A 19,586-nucleotide genomic window follows, 5' to 3' on the forward strand; every position below is an offset into this window, starting at 1 on the left:
GACAAAGTTCGTCGATTTCAAAGTGACGATGATATAAGTTTTCTGATGGGTGCAATTTTTAAGCAAAATATTTTAACAAATGGGCAAATAGACACATAAACAAACTCTTTAATCAAAATATTAATGATACAAAATTTCGCTAATATGAAATAGATTTATCATTTCATTAGCTGCTCTTAGAAACATATATATGACTAAATAGTATTGTGTCACTCATACATTATTGGTGTTATCCGCTCAGTAGTTCTCATTTGATTTCTTTATAATAGTGTAATGCACAACATTCAATATCTTTCAGTTGCCTCTTGAACGTTGTATAGAACGGATCTAAGATGTGGAAAACTACGACAGTTATACTTGTTTTATCCATTGGCCTAAGTCTTCTCATGTAAGTAACATGAAAAATGATAAATATGTAATAGTTTTTATATATATAAATATGTATATAAAGTACGCTAAAAAAAAAACGAAGCAAAAAGAGAAAAGCAGTAACGTCACATATCCAATTTATATGTTAATAATGCAGCAGAATTGCTTTTATATCAATATTAATATTAAAATCAGTTATCAATATATTCAATATTATTATATCAATATTAAAATAAATTAATTTCCGGTTGTAATAATAATCGACATATAATACGTTCGTACAATATATATATCTATGATAATAAAGAATCGTCGGAAGCATGAAATATACGTTTATATTTCATTAATCTTATACGGAAAATAATCACGATAATATTTTAATTATTAACTTCATTTTTATTTTTATCTATTACGATTAAGAACAAAAAAAAATAATGATAATTATAATTACATATTCTTTCTTGTTTTTTTTTTGTATGTTTCGTTTTTATCCTCTCACAACGTAGATTTCAATGGGAATTAAAGAAGCCAGATTTGCCAGAAACTTTTTGGGGTCCAGAGAAAAATAAAGCTGCCTCGAAGAACGTTCGACCGTTCAAAGTCGACGTACCAAAATCGGTAAATATAAAAAAAAGAATATATACATATAAATACACACACACACATATATAAACTAGATCAATGATTTATATTATATATAAATAGAGAAATCAAAGATCTCGTGATTCGATTATTACCAAAATAATAATTATTTATGCGCTCATTAAAAATGGCGCTTAAGAATAACATAACTCTTTAAGTTTTTTTAAGATAACCAACTCGGAATATAATTAAAATGCATACATATGCAAATTTACATAAGCTAATTTTTTTGTTGATTTGTTTTTTCGAAACTTAAATCATCGATACAAACTTTCCTTGATATAATTCATTCTGTCACATTCTCTTCCTCCCTCTCTCTCTCTCTCTCTCTCTCTCTTTCTATTTCTCATATATTTTTGAATAATTATTTTATTATTTATTTTTTTCTCTATCATCATAGGTCATCGATGATTTAAATAAACGTCTGGAAAATCCAAGATTGGACGTAGAACCATTGGAAGGTACCGCATGGACTTATGGTCTTCCAGCTCCTTATTTAAAAAAAATTATTACATATTGGCATAATAAATATAATTGGACCGAGAGACAATCTCTTCTGAATAAATATCCACAATTCGTAACAAACATCCAAGGTACCGTAAGAAGATCATGGCGATTACTGTTCTTTGTAATAAAAAGAAGAAAAAAAAAACTATTCATATTCGATTCTTAAATACGATCATAAGGCTTGGTATATTCGAAGTAAGACTAAGAAGCTCACGAGTAGAGTCTAAAGTGTAACTTTTTATTTTGTTTTACGTCATTAAAATAGATCGGTGAAGATCTTTACCTTATCATTGTAAGCTATTGTATGATTACATTTGATCATCAAACGTGTTTTATCATCGTTACCTTCCCGTTATAATTCACTCCAGTTTGTCTTATGACTGTTAAACCTAGATCATTTCAAGGATCTTTCATACTATTTCAATGATTAATTTCTTTAGATTATATAATTTACTTTTACAGGTCTCGACATTCATTTTTATCACGTTAAACCGTCGAATCTTCCAAAGGATAGAAAGATCAAAGTTTTACCGTTACTTTTAGTCCATGGTTGGCCTGGTTCTGTGGTTGAATTTCAAAAGATCATTCCTTTGTTAACAACAACCAGACCAAACAAAAATTTTGTCTTTGAACTTGTCATTCCATCTTTACCTGGTTATGGTTTCAGTGATGCTGCTGTTCGTCCTGGATTAGCGCCAGCTCATGTATAATACATTTATTTTATATATATATATAAGAATTATTATATCAATTATCCATCATGTTAATCATATTCTTATTTTTAGATGGGTATTATCTTTAAGAATCTCATGGCAAGATTAGGCTTCGAAAAATATTATATTCAAGGAGGTGACTGGGGTGCTGTTATAACTTCTTCAATGGCTGCTCTATATCCAGAAAAGTAATCAAATTTTTTTTCTTTTTTTTTTTTATAAACGTCAGCTGCATTTATCTATATAATATATTTGTTTTTATTACGATATAGAATCTTAGGACTGCATTCGAACATGTGCGTCCACGTAAACCCATTAAACTTTTGGAATATTCTTGGAATGTTTTTTCCTTCTCTTGTTGTTAATAAACAATACGAACATAAAATTTATCCATTAACAAATTATTTTTATGGACTGATAGAGGAAACTGGATATTTGCATTTACAAGCTACCAAGCCAGACACAATCGGTATATAGATAAATTTTGAAGATTATGTAAAAATGAAAAAGATAGAAAAAAAAATGTAATTGTTCCTCTAATTCTTTTTTTTTTTTTATTTTTAATTTCTTTACATAGGTCTTGTATTGACGAATTCACCAATATCATTGGCAGGATACATACTCGAAAAATTTAATACAGGGACGAATCCCGAATATAAAACTAGAAAAGACGGTGGTTTACTTGAAAAATTTACTTTGGATGAACTTTTGGATAACATCATGATATATTGGGTGACCAATTCCATAACAACTAGTGCACGTATTTATGCTGAGCAATTTGCACGAAAATATTGGGATTTAAAAATCGATGAGTAAATTTCATAATCATATTTAATATTCAATAAAATAGTCATAATAAAAAAAAAAATAATAATATATATATATATATATGTGTGTGTTAATAAAATCTGTAAAAAATATAATTAATTTTTGTATAGATTACCGATTGACGTACCATCAGCATGTGCCGTATTTCCTGGAGAACTTGTTTACATTACTGAGAAAGTTCTTCGTACGAGATATTTGAATTTAATTCAATTCAATCATATGCCTAAAGGTGGTCATTTTGCAGCCATGGAAGAATCGATTATATTAGCAGATGACATATTCGAATTCTTTGATAAAATTGAGAAATAATGAAAGAACAAAAATAAAAAAAGAAAAACAAAAATAAAAATAAAAAAATTAAAAATTATGGTCTCTGAATAGAATAAGAAGAGAGTAGTCTAAAAGTACATAAAAAAACATTTTTGAATATTTCCCCCTTTTTTGTTTTTTTTGTACGAACCCTTTTATACAAAATTTTAATTTAAATCTTATATAAAAGTTTCATATATATTATTTGTATAAATATAAAAATTTATTTTTAGATCTCCTTTCACTTGGTATATATATGTGTGTGTGTGTGTGTGTGTGTGTTGGGTTGACAAGAAAGTAATTGCGGTTTGCACGAATAGATAGCGTTATATTTTTTTTTTTAGCCATAATTGAATCGAATCGTATTGCTGTATAAGAAATTGAAAAAAAGATTAAATATATTACACACAAAACAATTGAAAGTTACATGAGATATTTTAGATTCGTTAATATATTTGGGTTTCACATGAATTGAAAGAAATTCGTTTAAAACAACGAATCGATATTTGCAATATATATTGCAATATATAATGCAATTGATTCTTTTTTAAAACGAATTATCACCGATGATGAAAACTGGATCGTCAATAACAACATTAATCTAAAAAGGTCATGATCTAATCACGATGAATCAATATTAAACATATAAAAAATTGTATTGCACCAGTAAAAGATGCAATCTATTAATTTATTATACATTTTCAGCTACTTCCAAGCAATGAAATATTTAATCCGATCAATTCAAATGTAAAATTGAAATAAAACTTATAAAATTGAAAAACACTAATGAAAGAGAAAAGAATAGAATTGATTAATCGCAAAGGAATGACAATGCGAGACTTTATGCATTATTAACAATTTTAGAAATTATTAAAACTTGGATTGAGGGAAAGTGATATTGCATTCCCAATGTAATTTCGATCTTGAATAATCGGATTATTATTTATTTTAAAATTTATAGAACTTTTTAAATGACAAAAATTTCAATAATAAATGATCAGAACAAATTATATTCAGTTGAGTTGTTAACTGATAAAGGCCAAAAGTTTTATGAGCGTGGAATCATAAAGTTATAAGATAAAAAAAAAAGAAAAGAAAGGGAAAAATGTTATCTATCGAAATGGAAAATATTTGTTTCTATTAAATTGATAATTCATTTTTTATATAGCAAAAATTCAACTAAAAGAATAAAAGATATTAATTAATCATAAATATTTTTCATTAATAAACTGATATAAATAATTATTCATACGAATTATATTATTAATAGTTAAAATTATATTATAAATAGTTATATATACGAATTATATATTGTAAATCTATATTATTGAAAATTAAATTATATTTAAAAAAAAAACCATATATAATAATAATGTCGATAAGAAAGTAAACACAGAATGCAGTCGATAATGAACGCGTTATAGAATTAAAATAATACAGTTTAAGACACAAGATGGCAGCATCATACGTTATTTTACTTAAAGTCTCAGTATAATATTCGACCACCACAAAGTTTATCTTCTCGTGATATCTATCAAGCTTACTAGAATTTATTAATTAAGCAATTTAGTTTCCTTTTCGGTTATACATATATATATATATAAATATATTTTTTTTTTGTAATAAAAAATTAAGATGTATACAATTAAATAAATATTATCGTAATATATTGAGACAACGTTCCTCCGATTACAATAGTGTGACGATAATATAAATTTTCTGGTGGATTCGATTTCTAAGTTAAATATTTTAACATACGTGCAAACAGACACATACTCAACTGATTAATCGAAATATCAATGATAAAAAATTTCTCTACTACAGAATAGATTCAATATTCTATCAGTTATTTTTAGAAGCATATATATATGACTAAATAGTATTGTGTCACTTAACATTGTTGGTGTTATCCACTCAGTGGTTCTCATTTGATTTCTTTAAAATAGTCTAATGCACAACATTCAATATCTTTCAGTTGCCTCTTGAACGTTGTATAGAACGGATCTAAGATGTGGAAAACTACGACAGTTATACTTGTTTTATCCATTGGCCTAAGTCTTCTCATGTAAGTAACATGAAAAATAATAAATATGTAATAGCTTGTATGTATATAAATATGTATATATACGTCACATATCCAATTTATATACTAATAATGCAACAAAATTGCTTTTGTATCAATATGAAAATAAATTAATTTCCGGTTGTAATAATAATCGACATATAATACGTTCGTACAATATATATATCTATGATAATAAAGAATCGTCGGAAGCATGAAATATGCGTTTATGTTTCATTAATCATATCCTGGAAATAATCACGATAATATTTTAATTATTAACTTCATTTTTATTTTTATCTATTACGATTAAGAACAAAAAAAAATAATGATAATTATAATTACATATTCTTTCTTGTTTTTTTTTTATGTGTTTCGTTTTTATCCTCTCACAACGTAGATTTCAATGGGAATTAAAGAAGCCAGATTTGCCAGAAACTTTTTGGGGTCCAGAGAAAAATAAAGCTGCCTCGAAGAATGTTCGACCGTTCAAAGTCGACGTACCAAAATCGGTAAATATAGAAAAAAGAATATATACATATAAATACACACACACACACATATATAAACTAGATCAATGATTTATATTATATATAAATAGAGAAATCAAAGATCTCGTGATTCGATTATTACCAAAGTAATAATTATTTAAGCGCTCATTAAAAATGTCGCTTAAGAGTAACATGACTCTTCTAGTTTTTTTAAGATAACCAACTCGGAATATAATTAAAATGCATACGTATGCAAATTTACATAAGCTAATTTTTTTGTTATAATTTTTTTGTTGGTTTGTTTTTTCGAAACTTAAATCATCGATATAAAATTTCCTTGATATAATTCATTCTGTCACATTTTCTTCCTCTCTCTCCTCTCTCTTCTCTCTCTCTCTTCCTCTCTCTCCTCTCTCTTCTCTCTCTCTTTTCCTCTCTCACCTCTCTCCCTCTCCCTCTCTCTCTCTCTTCCTATCTCTCCTCTCTCTCTCCTCTCTCCCTCTCTCTCTCCCTCTGTCCCTCTCTCTCTCCTCTCTCTCTCTTTCTCTCCCTCCCTCTCTCTCTCTCCTCTCTCTTTCTATTTCTCATATATTTTTGAATAATTATTTTATTATTTATTTTTTTCTCTATCATCATAGGTCATCGATGATTTAAATAAACGTCTGGAAAATCCAAGATTGGACGTAGAACCATTGGAAGGTACCGCATGGACTTATGGTCTTCCAGCTCCTTATTTAAAAAAAATTATTACATATTGGCATAATAAATATAATTGGACCGAGAGACAATCTCTTCTGAATAAATATCCACAATTCGTAACAAACATCCAAGGTACCGTAAGAAGATCATGGCGATTACTGTTCTTTGTAATATAAAAAAAAAAAAAGAAAATAATAAAATAAAAAACTATTCATATTCGATTCTCAAATACCATCTTACGATCGTAAGGCTTGGTATGTTCGAAGTAAGACTAAAAAGCTCACGAGTAGAGTCTAAAGTGTAACTTTTTATTTTGTTTTACGTCGTTAAAATAGATCGAACAGATCGGTTAGGGTCTTTGTCCTATCGTTATAAGTTATTGCAAGATTACTTGCGATCATCAAACGTGTTTTATTATCGTTACCTTTCCGTTATAATTCACTCCAGTTTGTCTTATGACTGTTAAACCTAGATCATTTCAAGGATCTTTCATACTATTTCAATGATTAATTTCTTTAGATTATATAATTTACTTTTACAGGTCTCGACATTCATTTTTATCACGTTAAACCGTCGAATCTTCCAAAGGATAAAAAGATCAAAGTTTTACCGTTACTTTTAGTCCATGGTTGGCCTGGTTCTGTGGTTGAATTTCAAAAGATCATTCCTTTGTTAACAACAACCAGACCAAACAAAAATTTTGTCTTTGAACTTGTCATTCCATCTTTACCTGGTTATGGTTTCAGTGATGCTGCTGTTCGTCCTGGATTAGCGCCAGCTCATGTATAATACATTTATTTTATATATATATATAAGAATTATTATATCAATTATCCATCATGTTAATCATATTCTTATTTTTAGATGGGTATTATCTTTAAGAATCTCATGGCAAGATTAGGCTTCGAAAAATATTATGTTCAAGGAGGTGACTGGGGTGCTTTTATAACTTCTTCAATGGCTGCTCTTTATCCAGAAAAGTAATGAAATTCTTCTTTTTTTAATTTTGTAAAAGAATTATCGCCTTTATCCATCTCTTTTTATTTCTATGCAGAATCTTAGGATTGCACTTAAACATGTGCGTTCATAATAATCCATTAAACTTTTGGTATATTTTCGGAATGTTTTTTCCTTCCCTCGTTACTGAGAAACAATATGAACATAAATTGTATCCATTAAAAAATATGTTTTATCTAATAATGGAGGAAACTGGATATTTGCATTTACAAGCTACCAAGCCAGACACAATCGGTATATATTATATATATATATAAATTTTGAAGATTATTTAAAAATGAAAAAAATAGAAAAAAAAAAATCATAGTTTCACTAAATAATTTTGTCCTTTTTAATTTCATTATACAGGTCTTGCATTGACGAATTCACCAATATCATTGGCAGGATACATACTCGAAAAATTTAATACATGGACGAATCCCGAATATAAAACTAGAAAAGACGGTGGACTACTTGAAAAATTTACTATCGATGAACTTTTGGATAACGTCATGTTATATTGGGTGACCGATTCCATAACAACCAGTGCACGTCTTTATGCTGAACAATTTACAAACAATTATAGAGATTTAAATATAGATGGGTAAGTTTACAATGCGAAATCATAATTAATATGTTATAGTATATAGCCCATTAAGGAAGAAAAAAAAAAAAAAAAAAAAAAAAAAAAAAAAAAAAAAAAAAAAACAGTATATAAATAAATATATAATTATTGTTATATAGATTACCAATCGACGTACCATCAGCCTGTGCCATATTTCCTCACGAAGTTACCTACACTCTAGAAAAAAGTCTTCGTACGAGATATTTAAATTTGATTCAATACAATTTTATGCCCGGTGGTGGTCATTTCGCAGCCATGGAAGAACCTATTATATTAGCAAATGATATATTCGATTTCGTCGATAAGATTATTGAACAATCAAAGAATGATAATAAAAAGACAGTGGTTACGGAACAAGATAATAAAAAACCTAAGAGTACATAAGAGAGAAAGAAAGACATTCCTAAGTTTTCTTGTTTGTTTGTTTGTTTTTTTTTTCTTTTTTTTTTTTTTTTTTTTTTTTTTACGAATATTGCTAGACATTTTTTAACATGTAGATATATATATATATATATAAGATACTTATTTTTATGTTGTTATTCATTTGGTGTATGTATGTATGTATATTATCTGTATGTTATAAATATTTTTTTTCTCGTATAAATATGAATATATTATTTTTCATTCATACATTCATTCATTCATACATATACATATATATATATATGAATTAATTAATCGTCCATATGTCAATTTTATAATCACCATAATTTTATTTGAAAGCCAATTAACGATTTTATTGTCGTACTATTAATTACGGGTCGATAGTTAAATTGAAAAAAGAAAAAAAAAACTTTTTTTGAGTATTCCATTGGATATATAAAAACTTTCGTAAATTATACGTATTAGAAGATAAATTACGTTAATTATTATTAGAAAGAAAAAAGAAATTCACGAAGAATAATTAGTGAATGTATTTGATAAATAATTATCTGCATATTGAGAGAGCTTTCTTTTTATTCTCTAAAGTCTCTAGACGTACATCGACTTTTTCTTAAATGTCTTTTTTTCTTTTCTTCCATTTTCGTTTCCTATATATAGTTAATACCAAGAGACAACACAACAGGCTCCTTTATAACTAACTCACACATTTTTATCGACTTATAATTCCATATTCTACGTTATAATCCATTATTCACGAGTTGAAATAATAACTATAATTTTTTTTGTCCTTTTTTCTTTTTTTCTTTTTTTTTTTTTTTTTCTTTTTAATATATTTACACAATCATTATTTTAGCCGCTTATTATGATACAATTCTATCGTTTTTCTTTTTACCTTCGCAAATGCTTATATGCTATCAATATATTATGATAATAATAACAATAATAATAATAGTAATAAAATAATTATTATATAATAATAATAATAATAATATAATATAATTAATTAATTAATAATAATAATAATCATTGTAATACCTCCGTACAACTCATGCTTTCAACTCCAATTCTCACTATCTCGCTATTCATATATATATATATATATATATATATATATATATATATATATATATATATATACATGTATATATATATATGTGTTTGTGTGTGTATATATAGTTCGAGTACTTGTTTTCTTTTTTTTTTACTTATTCATTATTTTCTTCTTTCCTTTTTGCAAAAGTTCACCTTTCCCATTTTTATAAACAACGACGTTTGAATCAAAATGAAAAATATAAGGAACTTCACTTGAGTAGCATTTTTAATATACAAAAGTAAATATCTAGTCAAAAACGATTGCGTCCAAAGATCTATATAGATCATTAATAATAATCATAATCATCGAATCCCACGTATTATTATTACAGATCATATTTTAAAAGGCAAAAGAAAAAAAAAAGAAAAAAAAAAAAAGAAAAAATGGAAATAAAAAAAAAAAGATGAAGAAGAATGTAAGACGTGGCCTGCGACACAAGAGACCAAAAAGAAAATGAGTGAAAAACCACCATGTGGAGGATGATATACCGTGTCAACCTTTTTTTCTTTTTTTTTTTTTGCTTTTCTTTTCTTTTTTTTTTTTTTTTTTGTTTTGGATGGGAGTTCCATGAAGATACACGACATTAATAAAATACAGCTATTAGTTTATTTGTTTGTCTGCCTGTCTGTCTATCTGTCTGTCTGTCTGTCTGTCTGTCTGTCTGTCTGTCTGTCTGTCTGTCTGTCTGTCTGCTTGTTTAGTTCATAAAAAGAAAAAAAAAGAGATAAAAGAAAATGAAAATGAAAAAAATATAAGAGAAAAGAGGAACATATGATGCGCGTTCTCTATAAATACAAATTCGTTTCTTCTTCTTCTTCTTCTTGAGAAAATGACTTCGATTCTTCTATGTTAATATCACACTCATCACACACGTACACATATGGTATTTCAAAAAACGAAATACATCACATATTGGAAATAGAAAGATATATTGTGATTAATGGGGTATGTGTATTTATGTATTTATCTATGTATATGTATATATCTATGTATGTATATATGTATGTATGTATGTATGCATGTATATGTATATTATGTATGTATGTTTGTATCTATGTTTGTATCTATGTATGTATATATGTATGTATATATGTATGTATATATGTATGTATATATGTATGTATATATGTATGTATATATGTATGTATATATGTATGTAATATGTATGTATATATGTATGTATGTATGTATGTATGTATGTATGTATGTATGCATACATATATATATGTATATTATATATGAGATTGCTTTAACACAACAGCTCATGATTTGTTTAATCATCGTTATGTAACCACTTCTGATCACAGAATTACATAGAGAGGATTTTCTAAAACACTTTCTCACTTGGGCGATAAAACACGAACTGCAGCATCATCATCATCATCATCATCATCATCATCATCATCATCATCATCATCATCATCATCATCATCATCATCATCATCATCAATCATCATCATCATTATCATCATTATCATCATCATTATCATCACCATCATCAGCATCATCATCTTCGTCATCATTATTATCATCATAATCATCATCATAATCATCGTCATAGTCATCACGTGGATGTAACTATCGATCTTATTTATCCTTTATGATTTATCCGTACAAAATATTTTATCATAGATATTTGAGATACGAAGAAACATTGTTGGAAAATAATTAGATGGAATTGTTATTACAATAATGAGATGTCGAACGATCGAATCGCAAATAATGGTTTTTGAAAAAGAAATAGAAAAGAGAGAGAGAGAGAGAGAGAGAGCGTGAGAGAGAAAGAAAAGAAAAATGAGAGAAAGAGAGAGAGAGAGAGAGAGAGGAGCAGCAGTTGTACAACTCAATAATATAATAATCTTGTAAATGTGTGATTTCTAATAAACGTAAAATAATATTATATTCAAAATCGTTGAATCACTTTTGACTTTCCGATTTGTCAATGGCTGCCACATGATCCGGTTTTTCTCCTCGAGCAAAACGTTCCCACATTTTTTTATATAACATTTCCATACCCATTGCATATAATTCGCAATTGAATAATGGACTTTCTGAACGTGCCTTCCATACCTTCGCACGTGTCGCTTTCAAGCTGAAAATATAAAAAGAAATATCAAAGGATTTTTTTTTGTTTTTTGAATAAGGTGTAAAAAAATTCGACATATAAAAAAATCGGCCAATAATTCCTACATAATTTTAAATATTAATTATTTCTATTTTTTGTCGAAACCACTTTTCATGGCTTCTTTTTATTTCTTTCTTACTTCAGAGAAAAGAGAAAAAAAAAAAAATAAAATAAAAAAAAAAATGAAACGTTGTTTAGAAACTTGTTTACTAATATAAAAAAAATAGTCTAAAAAATTAGCCTAAAAAAAAAATCTCTACAATAAAAATAATTGATATTTAAAATCATCTAAAAATTTTTAACAATTATATGCATCTGTGTGTGAGTGTATGTGTGTTCTGTATTTTCTGTGCTAAACATTATATTATTTATAATAATACGTACTATTCTCGATCGGTTCCCAACCGTATAGCAATTTCTTGATATTCCTGTCTCGTCCTAGCTACTAATTCAGGACAACCAAGTGTATTTAATTGGCTAGCAGCGACACGAGATGCCAATGTTTCTCCAGGCAACGTAACAACAGGCGTACCAGTCCAAAGTACGTCCATACTTGTGGTATGTCCATTACATAATGGTGTATCTAAACAAACGTCGGCCAATTGACCGCGCCTAACGTGTTCTTCTTTAGCAGCAACGTTACTGAATAATATCCTACCAGGAGCGAGACCTAATTGTTGTGCTGTCGCTTGAAGATTAGGTTCACCAACTGCTGGGAATCTCAACAGCCAAAGTACTGAATTTGGTACGTTCTTTAAAATCTATAATTAAAACAGAACAAAAAAAAAAAAAGAAATATACATATATATATATAAATATTTTTTAAATACTATGTCATACGTATTATTGATTTGAAAAAAATTAATCGATTAATATTAATTTTATTTTTTTATTTTTTTGCTTGTTTGCTTGAGAACTTACGTGCGCCCACATGTGAAGAGTAAGAGGATCGATCTTGTACAATTGATTAAAATTGCAATAAACAACTGCATCTTCCGGTAAACCATATTGTTGTCTCGTAGTAATGACAATGTTCTGAGGCACTTCCTCGCCCGTGGCAGTTTTGTTGTTGACTTGGGTCGTCGCCATACCGTTCTGTACTACAACACCATTTACAGACATCTGACATTGACCAGAAGCTATCATCGTCTCAATGGGAGTAGTTGTTGGTAATTCGGCTACTTTCAATGAAATTTCAACGGGTTTGTTTTTCGCATCTGGCACCACAACCTCGCGGATTTCCTTCACCAATGTATTTTCAATCATCGGCGACAAATCGGTAGCATTAATAACAGCCACATTATCTGCCACTTTGCCTTTTGGATTTAGTTTGTCCGTTAAAATGAGACGTTCCTTCAGATGTGGGAACATTTGTCTATGAGAGAAAAGATAAAAAAAAAAAAAAAAAAAAAAAGAAAAAATAAAATAAAATAAAAATAACAAATCATGATAGAATATGTTTCATAAAAATTGTAAAGCTCGGGAGGGGGCCAAAAGAAGAACCTAGGGATTTTTTTTCTTTTTTTTAAATCATTTCTTCATCTTACTTTATCTTATATGTTTTTTTTTATTAATTTTCTCAAATTAATTTCTTTCCAAATTGTAAAAAAAAATTATGAATTTAATTTGTCAACATACAAGGCCAAAATATCACGAAAGAAACTAGTAATTGATTTATATATAATAAAAAAAAAAAAAAAAAAAAAAAAGAAAAAAAAATAAATCATCTAGGAACTTTTAATCAATCTTGTATAAAAGTATATTCTAATTAGATAATAATTCGAGATAGAGATAGAGATAAAAGATAAATAGATAGATAGATAGATACTTACTTGTGATCTCCAATAAAATACGTGTGTGGCATATAAGCTAGTTTCTCACTATATTGAGTAGCAAGTTCGAGAGGAGATGTAACCTCGTCGGTGATTAAATAATCCATGAAACTAGCGCCAGATGTACCAGGATAACCAAGCCACATAACCTGAATAGGTGCTGGTCTCAAAGCAAAGATCTCATTTCTTGCTCCTTTCGTGTAACCATTCATGTTAACGAGTATATGAATACCATCGGCGTTAATACGATCGGCGGCCTTTCCATTGCACGGTGTCTGTGATAGATCAACAAAATGTTCAGCCTCTCTGGCAATTTTTGCTCGGAATGTTGTCCCGTCGTCGGCACTCAATGCATAACAAAAAATCTCAACGTTCGAACGATCGTGAAGGCCAGGAATCGATTGCATTAAATGACTTGTCGGATGATTTCCAAAATCTGATGAAACGTAACCAACTTTCAAACGTGCGCTAACTTCCCGTGGATATTTGTATGGTTGTTTATGTAGAACATGGATCTGTAATTAAAGAAAATAAACAAAAAAAAAAAAAATTAATTACATATAATATTATAAATATATATGTACGTACGTATATATATATGTATGTATACACTATTAACAGACAATGACATAAGAGAGTAGGAATCAAAAAAGTTTTTAGATAATTTTAAAAATCCAATTGGCTTGTATAATTTTATTATTTCTATATATAAAAAGCATAACAAATTTTTAAAGAATTATTGTTTTCAGCTGGGAACAATTTTAATACACCGTGTGTATTTCAATTGATTGACAATTTATTATTTATCATTTGTGAAGGACAACGTAAAAAAAAAAAAAAAAAAAAAAAAAAAAAAAAAAAAAAAAAAAAAATAATAATAATAATAATAATACTATACCTTTTCAATACAGAGATTGGCATGCCTAGCAGCAATGGCTTTTCGAAAATCATGAGACAATGGATAGAGCATCGAATGATGAGGATGTACGCTAGGTAATCTATTTTTATCAAGTTGTTCGGCAACGATCGAAACAAGTTTTTTCATCCTAGCTTCGTAATCGGTCCAATCGCATACAATTTGAAGACAGTGTGCCAAATTACAATAAGCATCGGGAAAGTCTGGTTTAAGTTTTAATGCCGTTCTGTATGACTGTATAGCTTCAGGAATATTCCCGGAATCCTTATGGATTGAAGCCAAGTTGGAATGAGCATCGGCAAAAGCAGGATTTATTTGTATTGCCCTTGTATAACATTGAAGGGCACCTTGTATATCTTGCATCTCCTTAAGGGTATTACCCATATTCGAATAAGCATCTGCAAATGTTGGCTGTATGCGAATCGCTTCCTTGTAATGCATTAGTGCTTCGTTTAACTTTCCTTGTTGTTGTAATACTGATGCAAGATTGCTATGTGCGGCAGCAAACTCTGGAAATACTTCGAGAGCCTTCAAATAAAGTCGCGTAGCTTCTTCGATATATCCTTGCTCGCGTTTTATGTTGGCCTATAATATAAAGAAATTAAATAAATCTTTACATAAATAAAATTATTAGGTTGGAAACTATGAAACGGGCATTGAATGAAAATTTAAAAAAAAAAAAACTAAACAAAAACGTCCGTTTCATAGTTTCCAACCTAATATTTATACATATATATATATATATATATATATATATATATATATACATATATATATAAATATATATTATATAGAAAAAAATATAATATGTCATTGTAAAGAAAAAGCAAAACTATTGTTAAAGGTAATCTTAAATTATTATTAATTAGAAAATGTATAAAACGACAGAGCTGATGATTATGAAAGTGATACAACTATTAAATCACGTATAAATATATTATAAGTTTTGAACTATTGTAACATTTGAATTTGAATTATTTTTATTAATTAATAAATTTTTTTAATTTGTATCTGTATCTTTAATGGATAAATAAAATTTACAACTACGTGTCGCAATAAAGAAACGTTTTAAATATTATTTTTTCCATTATATAACAACAAACTAAATCCCTGTAGTATTTCAATTGATAAAAAAAAAAAAAAAAGAAAAAAAAAATGTTTAAGTATTATAGTATGTATTATTGAATTATCGAAAGAATATAATTATTCCCTTTAGATAATTAAAAAAAAAAAAATTGTTAATGTCCTTAGAACATTATCATCCAATATTTTAGAATTAAATGAAAATGCCACATTCATAATCATCTACGCTTAAAAATTTTGTTCAAATCAAATATATATACCAAATTATTGAGAGAATCGGCATGTGTTGGACAAAGTCGGAGGGCGGTATTATAACATTCTTCGGCCTCGACCACTTGCCCCTTCTCTTTGAGAGCGTTCGCCAAATTGCAATAGGCATCCGGGAAATTTGGCTGTAGCTCGATGGCACGACGATAAGTGTCAATTGCAAGATCGATGAGACTGCAATTTTCAAAAATATAAATATCCTTTTGTTCGTTCATTAGATAGAAAATTCGCTTAATGAACGTTTTTCTCAATAAAGTATCTAATTATATTTAATTTATGATACTACTATAATATTGAGAATGTAATTTATTGATTTAATTATTAATTGATTTATATTAATAAAAATTAAATAAACCTCGAATGGACACGTACCCTTGTTCATAATAAACGCACGCCAAGTTTCCATGTACGACGGCATTATTTGGACTGAGATTCAATGCACGTAAATAGGCAGCGACAGCTCTGTAAAATAAGAATAAAAAAAATATATATATACATATGTATATAGACACACTCACATACAGACAGACGCACCAAACGATCCTTAAAAACATGTAAAAAAGAAAAAAGAAAAAAAAAAAAAAGAAAAAAAAAAAAGATCCCTAACTATGTGACCTTGAAAAAATAAATCCCACACCTACGTAGACTCAGCCATTACGATTTATGAAGTCTTGATATAGAAATACGAGGAGAAAAACGATAAAAAGAAAAAAAAAAAAAAGGAAGAAGAAAATTAATATTATCCCTTTCCCTATATATTTAATATGCATATATGACTTTCTCACTCTCACTCTCACTCTCTATCTCTATCTCTGTCTCTAATCTAATCTAACACGGGTGCATAGACGCGATTAGAAAACACGTGTCTTCTCAATTCACTATTTAAACTAAGCACTCTAACGATCCTATAATAATAATAACAATGACAATAATAATAATAAAAATAATAATAATAATAATAATAATAATAATAATAATAATAATAATAATAATGAAAATATAAAAGAGGGAGAAAACGATGAGGAGATAAAGAGAAACCTTTTAACCCAATGTTTAATCCAGGAAGTACATCCAGTAACTTGATTAGTCGATCGAGATAGACTCCTTTCTAATCTCCTTACAGGAAAAAATGGTGGAATTGAAGTCGAAGGCGATATCACCGTATAAACTACAACGCACTGGCAGTCCATTCCTTTTCCATGATGACGTACGACAAGGAACGTAGTTGCTAAGAGAATGCTTCACATCCTTCTAAAGCCTTCTATATCTCTCTCTCTCTCTCTCTCTCTCTCTCTCTCTCTCTCTCTCTCTCTCTCTCTCTCTCTCTCACTCTCTCTCTCTTCTCTTCTCTTCTCTTAGTAAAGAAGGAGATTGAAATATATATATAATATATGTATGTATGTATGTATGTATGTATGTATGTGTGTGTGTGTGTGTGTGTGGGTATGTGTATACGTGTATTTTTTTTACTGAAGCTCACGTATACACTTTCAAGTAAACCATGTTTTTGGCAATAGTAGTGCTCTCTTGGAAAGAGCAAGAGCAAAGAAAGAAGCAAGCAAGCAAGCAAAGCAAGGAAGGAAGCAAACAAGCAGAACACCAGTAGCGAAGGGTGTTTCTTGGGGGCGGAGCGATTCTCTTGGAATCGATAGCTGTCCTCGAGATTCTCTCTCCCGACTCCTATACTGTGCGTAACTTCGAGGATAGCCATCAAGGTTTAATACACGCGCACGTATCAAAAAATATACACTATGTATATATATACATATACATATATATATATATATATATATATATATATATATATATATATGTGTGTGTGTGTGTGTGTGTGTGTGTGTGTGTGTGTGTGTGTGTGTGTGTGTGTGTGTGTGTGTGTGTGTGTGTGTGTGTAGAACTACATTTATGTGATAATGTGTACTTGTTTTATGTATAGCATGATTTAATATAGATATACTTTATATATATACAATATACATGTGTATATAGTGTGTGTGTGTGTGTGTGTGTGTGTATATATAGCAAGAGAGAGAGTCTTACACGTTACAAATTAATCAAAGATAACATTATCGTTGTTGTTATTGTTATCTGTTCACATTACTATTATTAGAAATCTATATTTATTAATGCGCATGATACATTTTGATATTATCATATAAATGTTAGAATATATAAAATTTAAATATAGTAATTTTTCTTTTCATTTAAAAACCAAAACAAAAAAAAAAAGGTGATCTTATATATAGATTTTGATATGATTAAATAAATTCAATTAATTTATATTTAATATGATGATTATAGATTTTTAATTTAATAGGATCGTTCGATAATCTTATTCAAAAAAAAAAAAAAAAAAAAAAAAATTAGAAAAAAGAGAAAAAAAAAAAAGAAAAAAAAATTAGAAAAAAGAGAAAAAAGAAGAAAAAAGAAAAAAAATTAAAGTGTTATAAAATGTATTAATATATTGTTGTATAATAATATATTATTGATCTATTAAAATTTTTTTTACATGCCGATGAGAAAATCGATCTCATTTAGAATTAATATTATTTAATAACTAATTATTATTATTATTATGATTATTATTATTATTATTATTATTATTATTATTATTATTATTATTATTTCTTTTTTTGTTTTTTTCTTTTTTTTTTTTTATACATAACGTATGCCGAATATGCCGGACGATGAACTTTAAGGGCTATCGCATAATATCGATCGATCTCGACGTATTTACACGACGACTCATGCGCTCTTCTTCTGCTATGTACTTCGAATATTGGAAACACCTAACAACAGTGTTTCTTGAATATCTTCTTAACTTATCTATCCCTTCGACAATTACTTTTTCTTTTTTTTTTCTCCTTTTCTTTTTTTTCTTTTTTTTCCTATTATTTTACTTTCTTCTAAAATTCTCTAATCGTAAGAACAAAATCAAACGGAAAGTGGAAATTTTATTATTTGCAAAAAAAAAAAAAAAAAAAAAAAAAGAAAAGAAAAAAAAAATACGAAGAAGTTGTATGGCTCCCTCACTCCCATTGACGTCATGAATTACATCAAAGGAATAACTATGGTAGCCGTGGTTAGTTTGATTTAGCACGAACTTTAAATTCACCGCTCATAGAATAAAAGCGACGACAGATCAAATCGTGCATAAAAGAAGAAAAAGAGGAAAATGGAGGAAAACGAAAAGAAAAAGAAAAAAAAAAGAAAAAAGAAGAAAAAAGAAATAAATGAAAAGAAAAATAATCCCTCAAAGTAGATTCGAATCTGAAATGTAATACAAGAAGAGAATTTCAAACACTAATCCGCGACTTAATGTCGTCGAGAGCTAGCGTCTCTTTCTTTTTCTGAAAAAAAAAAAAAAAAAAAAAAAAAAAAAAAAAAAAAAAAAAAAAAAAAACGGGGAAGAAAAAAGAGAGAGAGAAAAAAGACAAAATTTGAAGTAACAAGTAACAAAAAATCTCACTAACACGTTTCGAAAAATGTAACACCAACGAAATAATACACATATTAAGAAATAATCTGCATATATCTTCAAATAATACCTAACACGATTATTTTTGAACTCTTTTTGGACTCTTGAGAAACATGAAAATTGACGAGCCTACATACTATAATCAATGAAACACAAATCGTTATGAA

General features: G+C 28.1%; 3 protein-coding genes across 7 annotated transcripts in view; 2 read left to right on the plus strand and 1 right to left on the minus strand.

The window, feature by feature from the left end:
- The first annotated feature begins 228 nt into the window (after positions 1-228).
- On the plus strand, positions 229-3,528 carry LOC118445480 (juvenile hormone epoxide hydrolase 1-like). The gene is made up of 8 exons (XM_035875031.2): positions 229-388; positions 876-987; positions 1,412-1,604; positions 1,981-2,222; positions 2,304-2,419; positions 2,504-2,700; positions 2,809-3,043; positions 3,170-3,528. Exons 1-8 carry the CDS (start codon positions 333-335, stop codon positions 3,366-3,368), a joined length of 1,350 nt encoding a protein of 449 aa, XP_035730924.2. The 5' UTR covers positions 229-332; the 3' UTR covers positions 3,369-3,528.
- Positions 3,529-4,930: 1,402 nt separating this feature from the next.
- On the plus strand, positions 4,931-8,741 carry LOC118445479 (juvenile hormone epoxide hydrolase 1-like). Of its 2 annotated transcripts, XM_085659960.1 has the most exons (9): positions 4,931-4,949; positions 5,344-5,433; positions 5,831-5,942; positions 6,560-6,752; positions 7,162-7,403; positions 7,485-7,600; positions 7,675-7,871; positions 7,986-8,220; positions 8,361-8,741. In XM_085659960.1, exons 2-9 carry the CDS (start codon positions 5,378-5,380, stop codon positions 8,623-8,625), a joined length of 1,416 nt encoding a protein of 471 aa, XP_085516086.1. In that variant the 5' UTR covers positions 4,931-4,949; positions 5,344-5,377; the 3' UTR covers positions 8,626-8,741. The 2 variants fall into 2 exon arrangements, with proteins under 2 accessions (XP_085516086.1, XP_035730923.1); XM_035875030.2 differs by lacking the exon at positions 4,931-4,949 and having other exon boundaries at positions 5,023-5,433.
- A 1,615-nt stretch (positions 8,742-10,356) lies between these two features.
- Positions 10,357-19,586, minus strand: part of sxc (O-linked N-acetylglucosamine (GlcNAc) transferase sxc) — a 19,893-nt gene continuing 10,663 nt past the window's right edge. For all 4 annotated transcript variants that reach the window (XM_035875025.2, XM_035875027.2, XM_035875026.2 and 1 more), the window contains 7 exons: positions 16,314-16,403; positions 15,935-16,115; positions 14,574-15,176; positions 13,676-14,190; positions 12,765-13,218; positions 12,228-12,604; positions 10,357-11,810 (listed from right to left, as the gene is read on the minus strand). In XM_035875025.2, coding sequence (XP_035730918.1) covers positions 11,636-11,810; positions 12,228-12,604; positions 12,765-13,218; positions 13,676-14,190; positions 14,574-15,176; positions 15,935-16,115; positions 16,314-16,403 — 2,395 coding nt within the window. In that variant the 3' untranslated portion in view covers positions 10,357-11,635. The remainder of the gene's footprint in view (positions 11,811-12,227; positions 12,605-12,764; positions 13,219-13,675; positions 14,191-14,573; positions 15,177-15,934; positions 16,116-16,313; positions 16,404-19,586) is intronic.

Source organism: Vespa mandarinia, chromosome 10, assembly GCF_050613455.1.
Source record: "Vespa mandarinia isolate Hongniang chromosome 10, ASM5061345v1, whole genome shotgun sequence".
Lineage (NCBI taxonomy): Eukaryota > Metazoa > Arthropoda > Insecta > Hymenoptera > Vespidae > Vespa > Vespa mandarinia.